The sequence below is a fragment of the Sylvia atricapilla genome, chromosome 21, assembly GCF_009819655.1.
Source record: "Sylvia atricapilla isolate bSylAtr1 chromosome 21, bSylAtr1.pri, whole genome shotgun sequence".
In the NCBI taxonomy this organism is placed as follows: domain Eukaryota; kingdom Metazoa; phylum Chordata; class Aves; order Passeriformes; family Sylviidae; genus Sylvia; species Sylvia atricapilla.
Genome location: NC_089160.1, coordinates 2,123,134 through 2,147,516, shown reverse-complemented (window position 1 = coordinate 2,147,516; position 24,383 = coordinate 2,123,134). Strand labels below are relative to the sequence as shown.

At 45.7% G+C, this 24,383-nt stretch overlaps 1 protein-coding gene across 1 annotated transcript; it reads left to right on the top strand.

Annotated features, from left to right (window-relative positions):
- The first annotated feature begins 3,316 nt into the window (after positions 1–3,316).
- On the top strand, positions 3,317–23,879 carry ZDHHC15 (zinc finger DHHC-type palmitoyltransferase 15). Its single transcript, XM_066333920.1, has 12 exons — positions 3,317–3,458; positions 6,282–6,308; positions 8,424–8,518; positions 9,168–9,288; positions 10,982–11,051; positions 11,420–11,452; positions 12,526–12,646; positions 13,786–13,918; positions 15,106–15,232; positions 15,803–15,912; positions 17,061–17,143; positions 18,105–23,879. The coding sequence occupies exons 1-11, from the start codon at positions 3,317–3,319 to the stop codon at positions 17,102–17,104; spliced, it is 1,023 nt and encodes a 340-aa protein (XP_066190017.1). The 3' UTR covers positions 17,105–17,143; positions 18,105–23,879.
- The last annotated feature ends 504 nt before the right edge of the window (positions 23,880–24,383 follow it).

Below are 24,383 nucleotides of genomic sequence, written 5' to 3'. Positions count from 1 at the left end.
CTGTCACTGATAAGCAAAACCACGTGTAACCTACCCAGATATAAATGTGTCTGACAATTGGGTCACACCTTTATTTAACGTGCCCTGGCTTCAGAGGAGTTTGAAAAGTTGGCTGTGCCCAAGGTTTGGCTCCCTGCAGTTTGCAGGGGCTGGAGCTGACTTTCCCCACAGCTCCAAGGCTCACGTGTTACGAGCTCAAGCAAGAGTTGGAAATGAACAGTGGGGAAGTAACTTGTGCAACTTCGGTTTTCTGGATCAGAATATAATTCTGAAATTCAGACAGTAATCCAGGCACAATTTCACATTCAGCACTGCAACGACAAGCTGCATTTTCCAGTTGGGTTTTTCTTACAGGACAAGACAATTGAGAATTTTCACCCATGAGTGATTTTTTAAAGCATTTTCTCACAGGAAAGAGCATATCAGTGAAATTGGTACATGTGGGGTTTTCTGCAATTGTTGTAAAAACTGACATTTCTTTCCTGATTTCGACTGTTTCCTGATTTGTTTTAGCTGGCTTTGGACTGATGCCAGAGGCATCTTAGCTGCTGTCAGCTCTTGGGGATGACGTGTTCCCTGATGCCCAGAGTGTCTGTGCCACTGGTGAGTCACCACCCTCTTCCTTTCCTTAAGCACCCAACCATTTGTTTGTCGAGAAGAACCAGCCATAATGAACCTTATTTAAATTACTCTAAAGCTGCTGGGACTCGGGGGTTTTTCTGCAGTCTGTGCCAGTAGTTTTGAACAGTGTAGTTACACCGTGGATGCAGACACAGCTCCCTGAACTCTGCAGAAGTCTCCCTGGTTAAAGCTGTGTCAAATGTGTCTTAGCAGGAAACTGCTCATGGTCAGGGTTAAATTTAAAGATTGGGATGTTATTTAGGATAATCCCACTGTTGTAGTTTCTGTGGAGCCCACTGAGGCTGCACACCCAGAGAGGGTTTTTTCTCTATTTTTACAATAGGCTGGAGGTCAATTTAGATTTAATGCTTATTTTGAATAACACCTGCAGTTTTGATTTCTGGAAAGGGCACGAGGTGCCTTATCCCACTTACATCTCACTCCAGCTGTTTCAAATGGGGAGCTACCAGCAGAACCACAAGTGCAGAAACACACCCTAAGAATCACAAGATTTAAGGTCACCTGGTTGTTTTGTTTTAAAGAGCTGTATTTGGGAGTCTTACCTCAGATGAGCTCATGTTTATTTAACTAAGTCTCCCCTGGAAGCCCAGGATAGAAAAGAATTTTGAGGATAATCCATGTGGACCTTAGAGCACATAGAAAAACTGGCTGTTGAACAAAAGAAAAAGTCTTAACTTTATTTGGAGAGGCTTTATCTGACACAGTCTGCTCACTTTTGCATGTTCCTTTGCTGTCTGTTGGGAAGGTGCCTTCCTGCTTTATAGGAACATGCAGGAAAAATGTCCCATGGATGTGCTGTTCATCCCATCTGTCTCAGGAGAGCAGATCCTGTGAGCTGCTTCAGGGAGTGATTTAACTCACAGGAGTGATTTTTAAATCTTACTGATTATAAAATATATTACTGGCAAAAATATTCCTTCTCAGCACTTACACAGTGGGGGAAGGAGAGACAGCAGGGGTGCACTCACATCTTCTTCTAAATCCTCAAAACTTTATGAGTGTATGAGTTCTAAACCCCCTTCCTGAATCTCCTGGGAGGAGGTTTTTCATATGTGTGTCTGTATATACATAAAAATAAATATAAATCTCTAGTTCAGGGTTACATGCACCTCAGGCCAACCTAAGTTCCCCTGTCTGCAAAGCACTTTTGCTACAGCAAGGGCTACCCAAAATCTTGGTTTTCAACCACACACAGAAAATTAAAACAAGTGCCAAAAAGTTCAGGGTTTTATATTAAAGAAAGAATTTAGTAGCCTGGAGAAGAGGATAATACTGATTGTACAGCCTGAGCAGGGTAGAGAAGATGTTAAGATAGCTGTCACCTCAGTAGTGAACAGAGTTTTTGAATCATATCCATTTTAAAATATTGAGAGAACTAAATTGAGACAGGTGTGGTCTGAGGATTTGTGGTGATGTCTTAATTCATTGGTCTGGGCAGGAGAATGAGAAATGTGGTGCCTGCACCCAAAAAGAGAAGAGTTGGTAGAGGCAGCACAGATCCAAGTGTGATCCCAATAAGGGAAGTTTTAGAACAAATTCTGAGGGGAAAAAAAACCCCTAGCTGAACACAGAGGTGACCAGAAAGTGTCACAAATTACACCAGGGGTTTGTCAGAAGAACATTCTGTCACGTAAGTCATTCTCTTGATGAGAAAACTAATTTCCTTACCAGATATAATAGAGTGGAGTTAATTACCTGGAGCTGCAACCCAAATCACAGAGAGTGAGGAGATTCCTACCAGAATTCAGAGGGGTTTGTGGAGCAGTCTGGGGCAGGGAGGTTCTTTTTGTTTTCTTTTTTATACATTAAATGCCGTGTTGGAGAAGGCACTGCTTTTGTTCCACGAGTTGTCTGGAACCTGATCCTCCCATGGCTATTCTGTAGTAATATGTGAATATTACATCTATATTCACTAGTATATGTGTGTTTGTGTGTATATATATAAATTTACACACTCCCAGGCGTGTCCTGAGGGAATTGGAGAGCAAGGCCAAGCTCCTGGCTGTGCAGAGGACAGGACAGGGTTACAGGATCCCAGGATGGGTCAGGATGCCACATCCCAGCACCAGCAGAGCCATCCCAGAGCACAGAGCACAGGAATGTGTCCGACAGCTCCGGAATACCCGCAGGGAGGAGACCCCAGCCCCTCTCTGCTCTTTGTTCAGGGCTGGCCACTGCCCAGGGAAGTTCTTCCTCATGTCCAGCTAAAACTTCCTGAGCATCAGTTCGTGCCCGGAGCAGAGCCTCTGACACCTCTGACACCTCCTTTTAGATATTTATTAACGGGCTGTCTCCTCCCGAGGCTGCTGAGCCGCAGCTCCCTCAGCCTCCCCCCTCAGATGGCTCCAGCCCCGAGTGTGCCGTGCTGCGGAGGCCGGGACGGCGCACAGCGCCCCAGATGTGCCCCACAGGGCTGAGCAGAGGGGCAGCATCACCTCCTGCCCTCGCCAAGAGCACAAAGCGCGGAATTGGGCGGATTCTGAGGGAAAAGCGCTTGGAGTAAAGGCTCCTCAGCTGAGACCCGCCCGGGGCGGCACTGCCCGCCCGCCCCGCCAGGGGGCGCTGCTGCGGGCAGGCCGCTCAGCCGAGCGCCGAGCGAAGCGACCCCGGGCCAGCCCGCGCAGCCGAGCGCCGAGCGCACCGGCCCCGGGCCAGCCCGCGCAGCCGAGCGCCGATGCGCCGCGCTGAGGGCGGCGGGATGGCGCTGTGGCGGGGGCTGCGCTGCTGCCGCCGCGCCTTCGCCTGGCTGCCCGTGCTGCTCATCGCGCTGCTCCTGCTCTGGTCCTACTACGGATACGTCTGCGAGCTCTGCCTCGGTGAGCGCCCGCCCGCCTCCAGCGGGGCCCGTCCGCCCGTCCCGGGCCGCGCCTCGGCGCCGCCGGGGCCCCCGCGGAGCTGTGGGTGGGGGGCGCGGCGGGCCGGGGGCTTCGAGCAATTCCCCTTCTTCTCTTCCTCCTCCTCCTCCTCTCCCTCGCTTTCTCCCCTTCCTCCTCGTTCTCCTCATCCTCTCTTCTTTATCCTCCTCCTCCCGTCTCGGCGGTGTGAGCGCGGCCCCTCGCCCGCCCAGGTGCCCGCGGGGTCCCGGGGCTCCGATCCGTGCCTCAGGAGAAACGCTTTAATTGCGAGTCCTGTTGGCAATGAGTGAGGGGCTTTAGGGCGTGCTGCCCTGATTTCCGCGGGGTTTGTGCCCCAGCCGGGCTGGGTGCGGGCTGTGGGTGCTGTTTGTTACTCATCAGCCCTCGTTCTGTGTGTCCCTGTCGCACGGAGGTGACGGCTCCGAGGGTGATCCCTCAGTGAAAGCCGCCGCTGCTGTGATTTGATAACGTCCAGATGTGATTTACGAGCTAAACAGTAACAAACATCAATCTGTGCCCTGCCTCACAGTCCGTTTGTGTTTATATACCGAAAAGGAAAGAATGAGGTTACATGAAAGCGCACTCAGATGTGGAGTTGTTACAGTAGCACGGAAAACACTGCATTTGAGAAGAGGAAGTTTTATGCTGGCTAGGAATTGTATATTCAGTGTAGCAATTTAACTGTACAGTAAGTTGTAAACTTTCTTATGTTTGTTATTTCTGGTTTAGTGGGCTACTAAAAAAGATTAGTTGCCTGGTCTGGTGGAGAGAAGAGCTGGTAGCATGGATTTGTTGAAATAGTGAGGAGGAAATGTGGCTCCTCGAGACAGAGTAAGGCAGATAAATGAAACCAGAGGTCCCAGAAAGGATAGTTTGAGATGTCTCGGGCAGGAGCTGCCTTCTGGTGCTGCACAGCAGACATAAATCAGGTGTTTTTTAGGCTTGGCAGTGCAGCGAGACCTGGTGTTTTTTCTTGATGGGAGCTAGAATGAAATGCAGCTTCTCTGGTCTGTTTTAATCAGCAGCTTGGCAAAGCCCCCAAACACTTCATCACATTTCTCCCATCTCTGAGACTGTGGGCTGTTTCTTTTGAGAATTCACATGGAATGATATCTCTGAGGTGCATGTAACTGTCAATAGGACATGTGACAAAAAATGTGGTGTATTTTCCTGAAACACTGTCAGTCTTTTGAGATGTGCAAATTCAGTAATACTGAACACGGGCTGGCTTCAGATCTCAGTGCAGATGCTGCAGGAGACTCAGGTGATTTGAGTGAGGTTTGGATCAGGGCTGTGTTGCTCTGCAAGTGCTGGTTCAGCTGGCAGGAGCTCAGCTCACTGCCTGGAATCACAGCTTAAAATCATTCATTTGCCCACACCCACCTGGTTTGGGGTTTTTTCTTTGCCTCATTTCTCTCTCCTCTCTTTTATTTGTGTGTGGAGGAGTTTGTCTATGCAGAAGTTGAAATGACTGAATTATTTGAAGATTTGAGGATGAACTGTTGGCCTGTGCTGTTACTTGCCGAGCAGGACATTGTCTCTCTCCACACTTGTAACACAGCGAGGCTTGCTGAGCTGGCTGCCTCTCCTCAGCTGCTGTGAGCCTGTCAATAGTGAATGCTTTGTCTGGAATCTTGGTTTGCGTTTTCAGCTCTGGGGGTGATGTCTGGGAGGCATCTCCTGATGCTGGGTTTGAGCTCTCACTGCCTGGGGTGGCCAGTGACTCACGGGAGGCCTCAGTTCTTGTTTGGCTGGTGGTTGCTGCCACAGTGACAACAACGATCCTGCCACAGAACCTTTCATGTCATCTGTGTGCGTGCTCTTTTCTCAGGTAAAAGCTTTAGCAAGGCGCTGCTGCAGGTGTGGTCAGGAGGGAGCCAAGGCAGTGTTTGTGGAAATCTAATCACAGCTTGATTGGCAGCAAACCAAAGGAAAAACTGAAGGTTTTCTGCCACTCTTGTTTACCTGAAATCCAGTGGGCAGAAACACAGCAAAGATTCAGTTTCTTTTTTTCATCTACATTGCTGTGTGTCACAGAGCTTTGACTTCCAGGCAATCAAAATATCACAGAACTCTCTATTTTCTGTTCAAGAAAGCTGTCCTTGTCTCTTCTGTTAAATTTGGATACTGGCTTTTAAAATAATGGATGGATTTTCAAATAATCACTCCAAGAAAGCACAATGAACAATGCACCTTTAGCTGGTTGCTCAAAGAGCTTCTGTTAGTAGGGGCTTTTCTCTCATTATGGTAAGGTAAGAAGGGGTGGTACAATTTCTGCTGGTGGGAAGGGCAGAAACAATGAAGTCATTGCAGTTGCTGACTTGGCCAAAGCTGAGAAATTTGTAACTCTTTAATCCTGCTGGTGCAGAAATGCTTTGGGACAGCACAGGTTCCCTCGAGACCACCTGGAGACCAGTAGAAAGCAACTGCAAGTCTGTGGTAAATGCAGCTTGGACAAGTGCTAGAGCAACCCTGGTGATTTCTCACCTTCACCAGAGGATTGCCTGTGTCATATTTCTAATGCAGAACATCCAGAATGTATTTTATAACCAAGGAAAGCACAAGTAACAGTGAGTGAACATCTTGCTGTGGGTGTGTGTGTGTGAGTGATGAAGAGTTGTTACGGATGCTTTTGGTTTGATGCTGATCTATGGGTTCTTTCTTTGCCTCTTGAATTTGAACATTTTTCCTAAAATGGCTACATTTCACATAGAAATGTTAATTGTCACAACCTTCTCTGGGATTCGTATTTCCTCTGTGGACACATGTTTCTTTCTTTTCCAGTGACCGTGAGCAACCCCGTGGAGAAAGGTACGTGTGATAATTTATTATTGGGCATTCAGCCCTTGTGTAAAAGGACTCACAAATCTTCTGGCTGAAATATCAGAAATATTTGCTGTCATTTCATTTTTTTAAAGGTACATCCTTTTTCAGTGATCCTTCCTGTAATTGCACCCTCCTGAGGTACTCAGCCTGCTGCACCTTCTGGGTGCATTGGGAAATGCTCTGTTTAGTCACAGTCTGGGCAGAACATGGAAAGGCTTTGATCCCTCTGACTCTTCCAGGAAAAGCTGTGTGTGTCTGTGCACGCCCACATGCCTCTTCTCCCTTTCCCTTTCACATTTCCAGAGCTGCTTTTACAAGCCAAACAGAAAATACTAGTTCCCATCTGCAGCCCACCTGGCTTTTTTCACTGTTCCGTTTGATCTTTCAGTGAAAGCTATTTTTGATAAGCTTTTTCTCTCAGTTCTGGTGCCCACTAACAGATCCTGAGTCACAACACAGTGGGATTGCTCAATGACACTCTTCAGACTGGTGTGTTGGTGGAGGTAATGGCCATGTTCTAAGAATAAGGAGTCAGTGGCTATTTTAATATTTTTTCCTGGAGGTGCTTTGGGTGCTTTTCGCTAATCCAGGTGTTCTCTTGGTGACTTTTGTCTTCAGGGGCTGTGAAGGACACAGGTAGGTGTAGTGTAAGCTGTTCCATGAAGAACAGTGCCAGCTGACATTTAAAGATCCTCCAGATTGCTGCATCCAGTAAATTCCATTTCCTCTGTAGAGCAGTTCTAATGTTTGAAATTGATACAGAGAAACTGCAGGAAGTGGGATGTTAATGAATACTCAGCAGAGGAAAGCTAATTGTTGCCTAATCTGTTAGTGCATCTCCAGGTCAGCTTCATCTAATGTGCTGCTGGGCTGATCAACAAAATTAAACTTGTTGCAAGATTTATCTCCTTCCATATCAATTAAAAATGGCTCAGCTCCACCTGTAGTGTGAGGATAACATCTCAAACCAGCTTGGAGCATGAGAATGAGTTAGCTGTGATTCACAGCTCCTTCCCACAGTCCATCACATCCTTGTGAGATGTGTCCCATCATTTGCCATCTCATTAGAAAGTCTCACTGATGCATGTGGCCTTTTCTCCCAGTTTGCACACAGGAAAAGAAGTGTTTTGACATAGTTTTAGATTTCTCTTTCCACATAGTTATTTTAATCTTACTTTCTAGAATTTGAAGCTTAAATGAAATGGGGAAATGAGATAGTTTTATTTAAACACATTTTTCATTGCAATAACAATCTTGTAACTTTGATAATGTCTTAATGAGTTGAGTGTTAAAGAAATGGCAAATGCAGCTGAAGCTGAGGGGCAGCTCCTTTGGCTCCCTGTCCATGGAAGGCCTGCTGATGCCAAAGGCTCAGGTTTGCATGTTGAACTCAGACTGCTGTGACATGTGCTGGTTTCACATGATAAGGTTGTGTCTGCTGGTTTGCAATTCTTCCTCAATAATCACAAGCTCTATTTTGCTCAATTTGAGAGTTTTCCTGATTTATTGCATCAACTGTGGCAAATGTAAAAGATGTTTAATAAGAAATTTGTTTATTTCTGGTGATGTAAAGCTCATATTGTTTCTCTCTGCTCTCACAAGAAGAACGTGGTGCAGGTGTGGGCAGTGCACACTCTGCTTCCCACTGTTTTTAGTAGCAACTGAACCCAAATACTGGGAGGTGCTGGAGCATTGCAGAATTCACCTTTACACTGCTCACCACCAGCCAGTTCTGCTGGGCTTGTGCCTGGGATGTGGGAAGAGACAGGAATCCTGTCATTCCCAGGGACAGGGGGTTGTCACCTGCCCTGTGGGACAATTCTCTGGCAGCTGCATCTTCCTCACCCACAGAATGGGAGCAGGGGAGGCTCTGAGATTGGTCACCCCTGAGCCCTGGGATGCTGCTGACCCTGAGCCATAAGGTTTAGCTGGATTGCAGTAATGGGTGGCACTGGATGGACATCTGTCTTTTCTTTCCTTTTTTCTTTTTTTTTTTTTTTTGACAGTGTTGTGAAAAAATTGCATTATGCCCATGGTGGATGAAACCTTTGCCTAAGAAGTCATTGCTCTGTTTCTGTTTTTTTCTTTTCTCGTTTCTAGTGGCCTATCTTGTAGTATTCCATATTCTCTTTGTGCTCTTCGTGTGGACATACTGGAAGTCTGTTTTCACTCTCCCAATACAACCAGGCAAAAAGGTAAGAGAGCAGACACCTTTCATTCCTTGCAAAACAAAAGCAGAGATGTTAAAGAGAACTCAAAAATCCTTAAGCGTAGTTGGTCTGGAGAGGAGTCAGAGGCAAATATGTTTTAATTCTATTCAACCAAATATTTACATTGTCATGTTGCTTGGATTAGTATATTTAATTTTTTTTACATTTTTTTACCTCTCTATGAAATACTAATAAAACACTCAGTTTGAGGCAACAGAATGAGGTCAGTGTTTGTGTGGCACTCCAAATATGCACAGCCTTACTCTGATCCTGGTTACAAGAATGTAAATTTATATATAACAACTAATCCCAGTTTTACAAATTTAAAAATATAAAGGTTCTTGCTCACTAGAGAGGTGCTGAATGTGTTATAAAGGTGAGTAATGGTATTCATCTAAGGCAGCAATAGGAGCAATCCTAGTAAGTTGTTTTATGAGCTTTAATTTGACTTTTACATTTATTATTGATGCGTCTCTCAGTAGTCTGCCTCTCCAGCCTCTGTCTTTGTAACAACCACGTTTTCCCACTGCTTTAATGTCGGGGGCAGGAGGGGGCACGTTCCCAAGCCGAGCTGTGTTTGGGCTGCTCTCTGCTCCCCGTGGTGACTGACTGCTGCTCTGGTGCCTTCCTGCAGTTCCACATGTCCTACGCCGACCAGGAGCGCTACGAGAACGAGGAGCGGCCCGAGGTGCAGCGGCAGATCCTCGCCGAGATCGCCAGGAAACTGCCAGTCTACACCAGGACAGGGAATGGAGGTCAGCTCAGCCCCGAGCCACACACACACACTCACTGCAGCAGCACGGGCTCCACACAGGATCCTGCTGACCAGCTGCATGCCCAGTGTCTCGCTTTAGATAGACAGGTGTCTGCCAGGGGAGATGGGAATTCCCCTTGGAATGTAAGCCCGCCTCCTCCCCTTTTCCAAATTATTGTAAATTGGCAATTAAAAGGCTGTCAGTCAAAGATTTGGGGAATAGGTATAGCAGTTCTTTACTAGGGATATTAAAAATACAAATGTTGTAGTGCAGGAGAATAAGCAAGCAAACACACAAATAAGAAATCCTAGAAAGACTCTGAAAGAGTCAGAAATACAACCTGACTCCCTGTTGGTCAGGGTGTGGGAACAGTCCAAAGTCAGCCCTCGTGGAGTGGCAGATGTGGTCCTGTTGGGAGCAGAGATGGTCCTGTGGAGCCAAAGGGTCCAGAGATGGTCCAGTCTTCCTTTGGGAGTCCCCTGGGAACACCTGGATATCTGGTGACACTTGTGGCTCCTTTTTATCCGGGTGAAGATGGTTTGGCTCCTCCTCCCTGGGTAGAGCATCTTACAATGGGATGATGTCATGTGTGATGTCATTGGTGAGCTTTAATGGCCCATTAACAGGAGATATCCCCATTACCAGGAGATAAAGAACACTGGGATGATGTAATGTGTGATGGCATTGGTGAGCTTTAATAGCCCATTACCAGGAGATGTCCCCATGGGGGCAGTGGAGGAATGACCAGAGATAAGCAGCCCTGCCCCATCAGATAAGCAGCACTGCTCCTCCCGGTTTTTAACAGCTGCTTCTTCTCAGAGAAGGCAGTTACCCCCTCCCTACAGATAAAGTGCCAAGTGCTGCCTTTGGGAAGCAAAATGCTATCCTTTGGATTTACAGTCCAAAAGCCCACATGTGCTGTCTGTATTTAGAAATAACCGAATCTGTCATAATTTATACTTAAAATGGAGTCTGACTTAGAGATGCAGGACATACTTCTGTGAGCAGTTTTCTGGACTGTGTTCAGTGGTTAAATGCCTGCTGCACTCCCATCACAGCTTAAAGAAATCTGTGTTCATATTGGAGGCTCTGACCTGCTCATTTCTGTCAGGCAAGCCAAAGAGTTTTGAAGCAGAGAACTGGAATAAATAGGGAATTATCAAAATGAAGTGTAGGTAGTCTGAGTAAATGTGGATGCCAGTGTGCAGCTTTGGTTTGTCACTTTTGAGCTGACTGTGTGAGTTAGAGTAGGTTTGGGATAGATGTTGGGAAGGAATCCCTTCCTGTGAGGGTGGGCAGGGCTGGCACGGGTTCCCAGAGAAGCTGTGGCTGCCCCTGGATCCCTGGGAGTGCCCAACACCAGGATGGAAATTGGGCTCTGGAGCAGCCTGGGACAGTGGGAAGTGTCTCTGCCCATGGCAGGGGTGGAACAAGATGAACTTTAGAGTCTCTGCCCACCCAAAGCATTCCATGGTTCTGTGATTTTATGCTTTCACTGATTGTTGCCCCATCTGCAAGTGTCTATCAGAATTATGGGTGTTGCTTGCCTGATTGTGACCTGGCAGCAAACACCAGATCACCTGCTCAAGTGACAGAGGAAAGAAAAAGAAGTTAGGAAATGTGCGCAGTATCCACTAACACATTTTAAAAAAAAGAGCACTTTTCCATTGTGTTAATTAATCTCTAATTGCAGGGATTCGGTTCTGTGACAGATGCCAGCTGATCAAACCTGATCGTTGTCACCACTGCTCTGTTTGTGCCATGTAAGTCATGGGTTGTCCTTCACCCAGGTGCAGTCACCACGAGCTTCTGTGACTGGGCTGCTCCTTCACGTGCCTTTTTACACAAAAACCTTCCCCAGGGTCTGTGTTCCACCTGCAGCCAGCGGTGCTCTAGGGCAGAAATCATTTTCATGTCTCTTTTTCTACACAAGGACCAAGGACATTAGTTGGTCTTCAAACACTAAGAAGTGTTCCAGCTTAAAATTTTATTTACCTTAAAAAACTTAAGAGACAGCATAATTTTGAGTGGTGTAGAAACCTCACAAAAATTAAAGTTTTGCTGTTGATCTGCAGTTGCTAATGAAGTACCAATTAAAGATCTTCCTTTTTTCTTTTTTGTCCTTTTGCAGGTGTGTGCTAAAAATGGATCATCACTGTCCGTGGTATGTCCTAGATACTGGTTTGTAGTTTTCTGAAAGGAAAGGCTACTTAGATAGGTTTCTGTACACCTCTCATGTCTGAATGCCTCTCACATTTTAGGCCATCCATCTCTTTAGTTTGGGAAACTTATAAAATAATTGCACTTTGAAATTGCCTGAAATGAAATTTTAACAAATCATTCATGTTTGCTCCATAACCCATTTGTAAAAACGCTATTATATTGATAAAATTTAAACCCTAACTCCTAATTCACTCATTAACTATTATTCAAATTTGAAAAGAACCACAGCTTAGCCTTTCCTTTGGGCTCTCTCAGAATTTCAGCTGTACTTGGGGTACTTCCAATAACAACCTTTGCACATGGATTGTTTCTGACCTGATGCTGGTCAGAAACAGTCTGTGCAGAAAGCTGCATGGATGAATTGAGCTTTACACCTTTCAGAATTCCTGCCACTACATTTCCTAAACTCCTCCTTTTTTTTAAAAAAAAAAAGGAAGATACAAGTATTCAGAAACAACACAAACATTTTCCCTACCTGAACCTTCCTGGTGATCAAAATTGTAGAGGATTTTCCAAACCTGAGTTCTGACACAAACATCTACTCGAGTTTTTTTGTACATCCTCTTGTTCCCTTCTAGAGTTGTCCTGTGCATGGAGAATTCCAGCCAAGGTGGGGTTAGTTGTGCTCTGTGTAAACAAAGAGGCAGGGGTGAGGTGGCTCCTGGTGTTTGCAAAGGAATGAAGTAGCACAGAACTCCCAGCTCGGGGCGCCTTGGCAGACGAGACCCGGACAGCAGGAACGAGCTCCTGCCTCTGTCACCCATTTCCCTGTGGCACCGACCTTAAAACAATTCCCGAATCTGAGCGGTGCTTCTCCTCGGCCCGCAGGAGGGGTTTGAGTGGGCAGCAGAGCCGTCGGTTCTGTTCCCTGTCGGCCGCTAAGGGGAGCTGCTCGTTGCCCAATTCGGGTGTGTCGTCCGGGGCTTTCCAAGCCCCCAAAGCGGTCGTGCTCTTTGTGTTACAACCACCGTGTGCTGCACAAATGCTGATTTCAACTTTGCTTTTGTCCTCCAGGGTGAATAACTGCATTGGATTTTCTAACTACAAATTCTTTCTACTGTTCTTAGCCTATTCTTTGTTGTATTGCTTGTATATTGCTGCAACAGTCTTCAAGTATTTCATTAAGTATTGGACAGTAAGTCACGAAATCCGGTTACTTTCTCATCTCCTGTCAGTCTCGTGGGCTTTGCTGACTCTGGGTGCTTTGTTGCTCTCGGGCAGTGGAGGGGCTGCATTTTCCTGGGAGGTGTTTCCTGGGCCCTTTGGGACTCCACCTCCTGTTCGGTGTCCAAAATGCACAAAGCAGGAAGCAAGCAGACATGAGGGATTTCAGACTGTAGATTACCTTCTGGCCGAGAGGTTCTCTCCTTTCGCTGCCCTTGCGTTTGCATGGGTGTCCTTTGGAAAGTTCGGCATTGATGTGTAAGATGCCGCCATTGATTTGTACATTCACTGAAAAGAAAGAAACGGGTCAAAACTCCTTGTTCATTTTCTAACCCCCATAAGCCTCTTTTCTCAATTTAAAAACTGAATAAACCAAAGGAGGCTTTTATGCAGTTACTGCTGATTGTTTCTGTGAAGGCAAGGCCAGCTGGCTGCTCCCGTAAGACACTGGCCCTTGTCCTCTATTTCTGTCCCCTCTGCTCAATAACTCTGTATGTTTAAGTACCTTTGCTGTGCACTAATTGTTCCCCACACTCAGCAAGGCACAGCCCTGAGCCCTGGAGGTCCCCAGAGCCTGCCTGTGTCACTGCTGGGCACCTCTGGCTCTTCTGCTGTTGAGGGAAAGGAGCTTTTCTTCTGCTTGGAAGGTCCCACTTGGCTTTTAAACTTTCCCCATCCATCTGCTCAGTTCTAACACTCCCCAGTAGCTGCAGATGTGGAGGGCAGGTTTCTCTGGGCTCACCTTGAGCAAGGTGCAGGATTTTAATGTGTGCACAGGAAACTCAGCAGAACTTAACCAGAGCTTCAAGAGCTCCTGCCTGCCCGTTTTCCATGGGCACAGAGTGTTCCTCATGCCCACCTGGGCAGCTGGGCTGGCTCTGGGCCATACCAAGAGTTCATAACACCCCCCACTCTTTGTGCTGTGCTACAGGAGGGGAAATGAACCACATTCATTTCTTTGTCTCTTTTTGCTTTTTATTATAGTGTTGGCTTTTGCCTGTAAAAATTTAAAAACTCCCAATAGGAGTTTTAGAATTATATTTCTAAACACAAATAATTCCCATCTTTAATTTGTTCCTATCACTTGTTCTGTGTTGCTTTCCCTTCCAGGGTGAGCTGACCAATGGACGTTCCAAATTTCACATCCTTTTCCTTCTCTTTGTGGCAGTCATGTTCTTTGTAAGCCTCATGTTTCTGTTTGGCTACCACTGCTGGCTCGTCAGCAGGAACAGATCCACTCTAGGTAAGGCTCCTGTGTCTGTTCCTTCTAGTAAGACACACCAAAGGTGCTGTAAGAAGGAAAAAAAAAAAAAAAAAAAAAGAGAAGAAAAAAGGGCATTTGTTCTATTTCTCTACATTCCTGCTGGTTTATGAGGGGAGGAAGATTTAAGATCTTGGTACAAGCTGCAGAAATTTGTCATTGCAAATGGGCTGCCTTTCTTAGCTGGTGTGACAAAAGCTTTGTTAGGGAAACCAGAGCCTTTAAGTGTAGAAGTCCAATTATAAAAGTGTTATGCATATGTAAAACTGCATTTGCTGTGAGATGAGTGCAGCTTTTCAGGAATAATGGTTTGTTATACTGCTGTGTTGGGGTGCATCCCAACCAGCATGGCAAGCTTGGGAAACACTTTACTGATAAAGGCAAAGAAGTTGGGACTGTAAAACCAGAGAAATTATCATCTAAAATAGTACCATTTTGCCAAAATTTCTTTGCCTTTCCTCAGATAAATGTTCAACTTCCAAAGCTTTTGGGATAAAGTTTTGTAACGAAACAGACACTCTCAAAAGTGAGCAAATATTCTGATTTTATCAAGTTATTTACTTCAAAAGTCATTTCATGGGGCAGTGAAGCTCATCTATCCCAAAACATCAGACCTGTGCAGCAGCTGAGAAGGGAAATCAAACTGCTCCTAAGGAACTCAAGGTTCTTCTCTCCTCTCTCTTCTTAATTTTATGCCTCACCAGAACCCAGAGTTTATTTGCATTTGTTTGTCCCTTGTGCTTGTTGATTATAACATTAATGAATGAGGTGATTTAAATCTGCAGTGCCACTTCTGGAATGTGCATTGAAGACCAACCTATTTCATTCTGCAGAGTTTTTTTTTTTACCTAGAAACTTTTACCCTCTGACTTCCATCAAGTCCCACAGCAAGATCTTTTAACTCCATTCCCTGGGTGAAATGACCCATTGTGGGTTGGGTTGACTGTTCTCCAGGTTCACTTGTACAACCAAATTTCTGGCTTCAGTTGGAAAGTCTTTACAGGCTTTGCAGAATGGGAAAAACCATTATTTTGAAACTTTGTTGTGCTGTATCTCTATAATCTGTTAAATCACGTTGTCTTTAGATGGCTACAAGATACTCAACCCTCTTTCAGAGTGTTTGCCATTGATTTTCTTTTTTTTTTCCACTGAATTGCCTCTGTTTACAGAGGCTTTCTCAGCTCCAGTGTTTCAAAATGGCCCAGATAAAAATGGATTCAATCTTGGCTTTGTGAAGAATCTCCAGCAAGTGTTTGGGGAAGAAAAAAAGCTCTGGTTGCTGCCTATTGCCTCTAGGTAAGTAACCCTGCTAAAAGCTGAAGTGCTAAAAGCTGATATAATTAGAGTTTTTCACATTTTCTGTACAGGTTTAGGACAAAGGAAAGTGGGATTTGTGTCTTTCAGTAAGACTGGGGCCATTTTCTCTTGAGTGTCAGTCAAACACAAGTGAGATTTCTGCCCTGAAGAATCTGTGAGATAAATGGATAAAATTTCTACCTATTAATTGCTTCTTTTTCATAAATGTTTTCCTTAGTTCCCCTGTCACTTCTAACTGCCCACAGGTTAACTTTTCCAGGTGTTGTTTTTTTTTTCTGTATTCAAATTACTTGATCAAATTAACACATTTACCTTCTGCTAAAAAAATTACTTGATTCCAGGCCACAAGTTCCAACTTTTGTACTCCAGAGACCTTGAAAAAAAATGGAGAACCAAGAAGAAAGATGAACATGGGGTACTTTTCAAAGCTTAAATAAAACTTTAGGCAAACATGAGAAATACTGGCAGCAGAAAAATTGTAGAGAAATTGTCATCTTTTCGAGTCACCTGCTGCTTTTGCAGTGTCCCTCTCTGCCTTTCTCCACCCAGCCAGGGGGATGGACATTTCTTCCCCATGAGAGCCCTGAGTGAAGCTCGGAACCCCCTCCTGACAAACGAGGAGCAGTGGGAAGAGGATGGGATAGATGAAGAGCCTCAGGGTAAGGAAATCAGTGAAATTAATATCCTGACCCACAGTGGCCAATAGATGAATTAAAAGAGTTAATCAAATAAACAAAACTCTGTTGGTGAAGTCCCTGGGCAGCTCTGACTTGATTAATGAGCAGAGATTAAAAATAAACTCTGCTTTGGAAACAATTATTTCTTTTTTTTTTTAAGCAACTTTCTACTTGCAAGTGAATGAACTTAGAGGGTGTTTCAAGGGGTAGAGGAACTGAAGTTGCCACAAACTGAGAGTATTGACATGTAAATGCTGCTGCCTGCAGCACAGTTCTTTAGGATGTAAAGTGGTGCTTGCAAGGAGAATATTTAGATTTTTAAAAGAGTATTTAACCTCTGAGAGTATGTGAAAACAGACATGCAAACACCTGAGTGCAGGGATACATTTAGGAAGCTGCTTTATACTTTTTTTAACTTTTATTACCAGAGTAAATTTACCTGCTGTCCCTGCTTGGTTCTCTACATTTTTGTACTTACACAAGGTAACACAAATGACTTTTAAAACCAACAAAATTGACTTTAAAAATAGCAAACTGTGGCATTCCTGTGAATTTTTAATGATGCTTAAAAATAACTCCTTTAGGAATGAGTCAGAGCTTCTTCCAATTTCTATAAACTTTAAATCCTCTGAATAAATAATTAATTCTTCCATATGAAAATGGTGACAGTGAGGTGATTTTTGGCTAGGTCAGACCCCAGATTATGGTTTGGAACTTATATGAAGTCTCCCAATTTATAGTGCTTATAAAATAACTGACATTTCCAGGCAGTTGAACTGGATGATCACTGTGGGTCCTTTCAGCTGAAATATTCAGATTCTCTCTTACACAACAGAGGAAAAAAAAATACTTAAACCAGTAAAAATGTCTAACCAGAAAGACCTGAAATGTTCCATTAAAACTGCAAGACCTTGATTTGTCTTTGTGGCTTTAAAGCTTGTGACTTGGTTATGAAATAAATAAAGCCAATAATAATCTCAGTTAAAAACAGCTGTTCAGTTCTCTCTGACAAGTGGTTGTCTATTTTTGTTTGTAATTATCCTTAAAAACACAACCCCATGCTTAGTGAAAAACGTATTCTGAGTGAGAAAAGCAGATTTCTTTACCTCTAAGTGCTTTGGTTTTCACAGGTTCTGGTGAAGCCTCATCCCTTGCCATAGAAAGGGAGACATAGCAGTGTGAAAACACAGCGGTGTAAAGCTGCATCAGAAAGGTCAGTGCCTCTTTCTCTGTTTCCCTCAAAAGCGCTGCTCTGCAGGGAGTGGGGAGGTGATGCTCAATAGGTTTGGGCTCGAGCAGAGAAACATTTCTCCAGCTTGCCCAGAAATGCCTTGTTCAAGGGGCCCTGAAAGGGGGCAGAGGCTGTCAGTGGCCCTGGGTGGGTGACACCAGAGTGACACCAGCACTCTGTGGAGGGGAGGACACCAACCCTGCAGCTGCTCTGGAAACGTGGCAGGAATGAGCCTTGCTCTGACCTGGGCAGGGACAAGATGGGAGCTGTGGGAAGGTGCAGGGTGTTACACTGGAGCTGAGCACAGCCAAGCTGCAGCTGGGAGCACAAGGAAGTGCCTGGTAATGTCACATCAGCTGTCACTCTTCCCCAGGCTTTCTCTCCCCCTGGAAAAGGTGGGTCCCACACCAGCTGGGGCAGGTGCTGCTTCCAGAACATTCCCTGCTCTGCCTCCTGTTGTGACTTGGAGAACAAGGGAGATGCCCCCACACATCCTGCCCCAGGAGCTGCAGGCAGTGAGGAGGACACAGTGTCCTGCTGCCCCAGGGGGGTGGAACTGGCTGAGATTCCAGGAGCATCCTCTGCTGTCCCACAGGCAGGAGGTGGGATTGGCAGCTGGGGTTTGCCTCTCTCAGTTGCAAGGCAGTGAATAACTGGTGTGGCAGAGCTCTGCAGTCCCTGCCTGGTCCCCTGGCACACAGGGCTCCTCCACTGCTGTCACTGCCCTTCTGGCACTTGTAGGAGTCCACCTTGTTCCACTAAGAAAAACCCCGGAGTGTTTTTCTGTCAGCAGTGAGGGCTGCATCCTGCCATCCCACCAGGGCAGGCAAAATCAGCATTTTCCTCTTGTTCTTCATGGCTTTAAAATGACTCCCAAAGCCCAGATCAATCCCTCAGAAACAGCAGTGCTATGGTTGCACATTTGTATTTCTTTAAATTTCAGCTTCCCTCTCAGGAGCCAACATCCCTTCTCTTGGCAAGGACTTCAGTTTTGAGGGGCAGAAAACAGGTGGAGCTTCAAGATGAGAAAACATCCTGAAGTATTGTCTGATGGGAATCTGCATTCTAGAGTGCTTCTCCAGGAATCCTGCTGTCCAGATGTCCCAAGGCTTTATAAGTTTAAGTTACAGAATTAACAGAACACTTTTACAGAGTGATTCTGGCCAATCTTCTTTGGCCTGCTCTCTTTATTTTATAAATACTATATATTTTTTATTCAAAACAGGGAAAAAATGTTAATGCGAGTGCATTTCCAAAGGCCTTTTTATTTTGCAAATATCAGGGACTCGAGCTCTTGAAATTCTTCCAAGCCATAATATTCTTGGGGATGGTTATTTATTTTGAGGCTGATTCTCCAACCTTCTCTGACAAGTGGCATTTTCTATTGTGCTTAAATTCTGAGTCAGTTCAGCTCAATGCAAGACAGACCCAGTTAAATCTGGCACTAAATTGGTAGCTGAATGTAAGAGTGTTGAAAGCAAAAGTGCTGAACATGCACATGGCCATGTGCAGCTGTGAATGAAAATAAAATGCTCACATTGCCAGGATCAAGATTCAAGAATATTGTGGCCATAGATTTTTTTTGAAAACTTTTTTTTAGGAGAGTATTATTGTCTTAGAGTTTGGGTTACAGTGCTTTTGAATCCTCCTTGCAGGCTCCTAAAATGCAAAAGGGAACTTCAGACAGTTTGCATTAATTCCTAGGGCTAAAATACCATCTCATTCCTGGATGAGTGTTTGATGGAGATTTGTGTGTCCATGCAGTCAGAAAGGAAGATGTGAATTTGAAACATGCGCTGAAAACGTGGCTCCAAGAGTCGTGTTTGGAGTTTACACTCCACAGGAGTGGCTTGAACCCCAAAATGCTGAAGACACAATTAACATAATGATTTTTTTTCAGACTTCTTCCCAGCTCAGTGCACTGACTGGCTTCAGGGATTTCTGCACTAGGAGGTGATCAGAGTTGTTTCTGCATTTTGCTGCATTTACAGTCAAAGAGGTGTATCCCTGTTTCTGTTCTGGGGAGTGAAACTGAGACTTGGCTGCCCGGATTATGGACATTTTTCTAGACCTGAGTCCCTTTTTTTTTTATCTGCATGATTCAGCCCAGTCCATCATTCTTGTTTGAATTAGGTGCATGCTAAAAGTATTGGTGTACTGCCTCTAAGATCATTTAGTCCTGTTTTCTATCCCATTTTTGTGGTTGTTTATCAGCTCACTGGTCTTGGCAGTGACTACAGGAGCAGCTGTGCATGTCAGGAGACAGGAGCTGATGAGTGAGTTTGGTGATGGAGGCTTTGCCTACAGACTAAACCCCTTTTCCCTCTGTCCCTCTGCTGCTGCTGCCCTGGGGAATGTGTGTGTGTGCCAGGAGAGGCTGGCAGAGGTTCCTTCCCTAGGAGAAGGTGTTTAACTCCTGGTTGATTCCTGTGGGCAGGAATTCTGTCCCTCAGCCTGTGCAGTTTGTGTGGGGCAGGCAATGCTGACCCCTCTGGGATGTCTCACTGCTGAATTTGTTCAGGAGGGGCCAAGGTGAGCTGGCCCAGGTCCTGTGGGTTTGTGTCTCTCCTCAGGGTGGCCCTGAACACTGAAAATGTTCCTGCTTCAGCCACCTGAGCCCCGTCTGTGGAGTGGCTCTGTCACCAAACGGCTGCTGGGTGCTGGAAGGGTTTTTCCTGTCCATTTAAAGCTGCATTTCTAGTGTAAATCTGGTGTTGGACCTTGTGCTGTGTGTGGTGCAAGGTGGCAGTTGAATTAATCCCCTCATTCCTGGCAAATGTGCTCTGGAGGGGGAGCTTGAGAGGATGATGGCAGCTAAACACAGCCAGAATTTAGCACCTACAGAGGTGTTATTTGTGCCTTTAAAAACTTTCAATTCCTTGTCTCTAAAACCAGGAAGGTGATTTGGTGACTTTCTGTTCCATCCTGTCAACTAAAGTGTATTTTTCCAGAGCTTGTGAGGATTTACAGGAGTTTTCTGAGCAGACAGAGAAAGGGTTTTAAATGTTGCCAAGTAACTTTTATTCAGCCATTTTTCTTGTAAATTATTACGGTCATTTCTTCCCTTTCCTTCGAAGCAGCTCAGCCTCCCATGGTTGAACAAACTCTTGTCCAGGTTGAAACAATAGAAAGTTTATCATTTCAGAGCCACTTCTCAATATCCACACATCAGATGCTGGCAAGCTTCATGAAATGTGCAACAAACCCAAAAGTGTAAAACGAGGCAGAACAGAATGGGGAAAACCCCCAGGTCTGAGTGAGCAGCTCCATTTTGTTCCCTTCTGCCCTTCTGTGATATCCTTATTTTACCTTTGGCCTTTTAATGCTGAGTAAATGCACTGGAAAACAGAAGTTCCTCGGGCTGCTGTGGTCACTGCTGCAGGTGACAAAAGAGAGAATATTCAGCCCAGTGTGTGGTGGTTCTTTTCAACCTGCAAAGGGCTCTTCAGGGGAAACCCACTGCAGCTCCTCCTTTGTTTTCCATGCCCTGATCCTCATCCAGAGGCTCTCCACCATCATCCCTGACTGTAAGGGCTGTAACACCAAACCTCTCTGCCACCTGCCCTGCCTGCACCCTCCATCCCAGCACTCCAGGAGTGGGATTCATCCCACAGCTCCCATCAGCACCAAGGACACTGCAGCTCTGGGAGTCAGGGATTGCAGTTCGCCCTGTGTGTATCTCACACTGCCTGTGCCAGGAGCAGCCCAAGTGTTCCTGCTGGGATTGTCACCAGTGTTCCCTGTCACCCTCTGGGGGTGTGCTGTGGTGCAGTTCCATTCAGAGGACGGGAGGATTGTCCAGCTTTGGGTCTCAGTGGTGGTGCTGATGTCAGTTGTGTGACTGCAGGGGTTCCACTCCAGCTTGGAGCAGTGTGGAGGCAGCAGAAGAACTGCCTGAACCCCCTGCAGGGCTCTTTTCTCTGCTCAGCTTTGGATCTGCACTCAGCCATGAGCAGCTTTTCCAAGTGATGCCACCATGGGAAAGGAGGGAATGCTTTTGTCAGACTTTGCTGTGATGCCTCCATTGTTATCCCTCTACTCCTGGATTCATCCTCTAAAATAACTGAGCACTAACAGCCACCTCCTCACCTCTCCCCCTTCTCCCCCATTTACATTCAGGTACAAAAACCCCCAGAGTATTATATTGATGTTTCTCTGTGTGAAATTCTCTTAAGTCCAGTCCTGGGCCAGCAAGTGCTGCCCAAGGAACCAGGACTTGTGCAACCCTCAGTGCACTGCCAGGTTTCTCTTGCCGAGTTGGAAGGTTTTGGAGTAGGATAATGTTGTTTTCCTTCAAGCAGGGAGCAGTTCTGTGTGTGTGAGGAGGCTGCACCAGTGTGTGTGTGGGGTGCAGTCACTGGTGAGAATCAGGAAACTTCCAAATCTCACTATGCAATGAATGTTTGCTTCCTGGGACAAACAGGAATGGATTCAGCAAAATCCACACCAGCTGCAGCTCTGTAGTTCTGGATGCTGGTCTGGACTGAAAGCACAACTTGATGCATAAAGTCTGTAATATGATATGAATGTAAAATGTCAAGGGGAAAAAAAAAAAGCTATTTTTTTCCCTGAATTTAGCTATGAAGAATGATGTGCTAAGCAGTGACTCTGTGCAGTTACTCTGTGCAGAGCTGGTGCACTCATGGAAGGGTTTAATTAGCAGGGGAAGGAGCCACTGCTGACCTTGTTTATTAAGCCAGAATTAATTAACTCAGAAGGGTCACGTTTGCATTTCAGTGACTCCTGTGGTACAGATTTCTGAAGTGGATCCATAGTACTTGAAAATACCTCAATTTCACTGATACTTTTCCAATTCTCTCAGCTTCTGCTTTATTACAGAACAGTTGCAGACCTGAACTCATTGTGAACAGATGACTGAAGGTGTTGGCCTGGCAGAGGGGCTGTTTTCATTCCCAGCTGCTCTGTCTGACCCTGCTCTGGCTCTGCCATGGGCTCTGCCTGCTCACAAACACTGAGCTCACACCCACTGCTGCAGGGTTTTACTCTCCTGTCCTTTCTCCATCCCACTTTGAGTCTTCCCTCTTCCTCCTGAACATCCTGTTAGATATTTTCAGCTTTGAGCTGCTTGTGCTGGTTTTTTGGGTACTGTGAAATACTTTGGGTGTCATTTTATGCAGTTGTGCCATGTATTTTATTTGTAATTAATCTGTTTGTCAGGTATTGGTTTGTGTTTCCCATCATCAGGCCCAGCTGGCTTTGCTTAGAGCAGGATCCCACTTCCTGCATTTTCTCTTTCCTAAAAACCTCATTTCTTTGTTCTCCAGCTTCCATTTGGGATGTAAACCTTGTGAAATAAATGTAAGTTTACATTTCAAATACGAGCCTGTAAGTTGCTCATGCCTGCATGCTCCTTAAAAGACTATTTTTTTCTGTATGAGTTTTTAAGATTTACACAGCAGCATTTGTAAAACTTAGTGGGTAACAGCCATTATTAAAAAGAAAGGAAATTATGTCAGAGAGGGAGGAAAAAACCACAACCCCCAAAAAATCCAACATAAAGGACAAAGGGATCATCTCTGCTTCTTATTCCAGCTGTGCTTGAAAAGTGTGTCAGACAGCCCTTGGAGCCTGCAGGTACCTGACCTGACAGCTTCCCTGCTCCTCCAGAACCTCGTGAAGCACCTCCTTGAGTTAAACCTCGGACTAAATCCCCCAGGAAGCCTGAAACCCTCTCCTTCCTGCCCTGGGGGAGGCGTGTGCTGCCCCTTCCCAGCACTCCCCTCTGTAAGAAGCCCACAGTGAAAGTGTTGGTCTGTTATTTGCCCCCCAACTTTTCCTGGAGGATCCAGGAGCCTCCAGACTGTGTCCCAGAACTCCCTGGGCATCTGCAATGCTGCTGATGTCATGCACTGGTGCTGCACTGGTGCAGGTGACCTTCCCTGGGACAAGGCTGTGACTGAGATCTGGGGTGAGGAGGTGGAACCTCTTGTTCCTCTGCACTCACAGAGCTGCTCCAGAGTGATTCCAAATCCAAACTGGAGCAGGGCACTTTGGCTTAGGAACACAGGAAGTAGGAAAGGTCTTGTTATTTTATAAATTTATAATCTGCCTGCTCAGATGGCTGCTCCTCATCTGGAAATGCTGTTTGTGGTGCAGATGGGTCCCTCAAAGACAGAACTGAGCTGAATCTCAGTGTCAGAGAATGGCGGAGCCGTGGTGCTGTCAGTGTACCAGGAGGGTTTCACTGCAGGGGCTGCTGTGGGCAGGGGAGCCCTTGGGGAGCTCCCTGGGGCAGGGTCAGCACTGCCAGGGACAGCAGCAGTGCCCTGGAGTGGCTGTGACTGCAGCCAGCTGCTCTTTAGGAGCCCAGCACGGCCTGGGGCTGGCAGTTGTCCCAGTCAGAGCTGGTTCATACACATCCCTCCCTGCTAATTCAATGGGAGGTAATGATTTTCTAAGGAATGTCACTCCAGGATTGCTGCCCACCTTTTTGGGGTGTTGTGTTCAGGAGTTTATTGCTGCTGCTGGCATTGAGACTTTTGATATCAAATGGGTTTTTACAAAAGCTTTGGATACTCGTTTTTACTGTTGGACCAATGTTCTGACTATGCTGATGCTCTGTGGAGTTTCACTGGCATTTTCCAAGTCTTTGTACAGTTTCTACAGCTGAATATCCTGTATGTTCTGCTTTGTTGTTTTTTATTATGGTTTATACTGCACTGCAGGCAAGGACTGCATTAAAACCATTTTTGGCTAATTCATTAGACTTGTGAGTGGTTATTTCCTATTCTCAGGCTCAACATTCCCTCTCTGGAAGTGTTACACACCTTTAATTAATTGGAATTACTGCTTGGAACAGGGAAGGTTCTTTATCCGTGACAAAAAGATGCATTGGTGGGGGCAGCCCAGATCTCAGCAGTCACCTGATGAGAGGTAAGCACACTCCTTGAGACAACATTCCCTCATCCTGCAATTGTAGAATATGGATGTATTTTAAAATAATAATGGTTTCTATTGTATTTATGGATTTCCCCGAAGTTACAGTGAGGGGAGGTACTGGCCAGCTGGGTGTGGTTTACTGAACACCAGGGGATTTGAAGGAAAAGGGTTTGGTGCAGATTGATGATTAATGTGGCCCAGACAGTGTGTGCTCTGAGGCTTTGGAAAGGCTGCTGAACTCTTGGGCCACGCTTGTCTTCTGGCTCTCTGTGAACAGGACTAGAAATCAAAATTAAAATGTTCCAGCTTCTTGCTGCAGTTT

Bases quoted from the DNA above. Each gene is read 5' to 3' on its own strand.
- ZDHHC15 (XM_066333920.1), top strand. From the start codon at position 3,317: ATGCGCCGCGCTGAGGGCGGCGGGATGGCGCTGTGGCGGGGGCTGCGC. The intron at 11,453-12,525 runs GTATGTCCTAGA...TTTGTCCTCCAG, and splicing joins ATGGATCATCACTGTCCGTG to GGTGAATAACTGCATTGGAT. The intron at 13,919-15,105 runs GTAAGGCTCCTG...CTCTGTTTACAG, and splicing joins CAGGAACAGATCCACTCTAG to AGGCTTTCTCAGCTCCAGTG.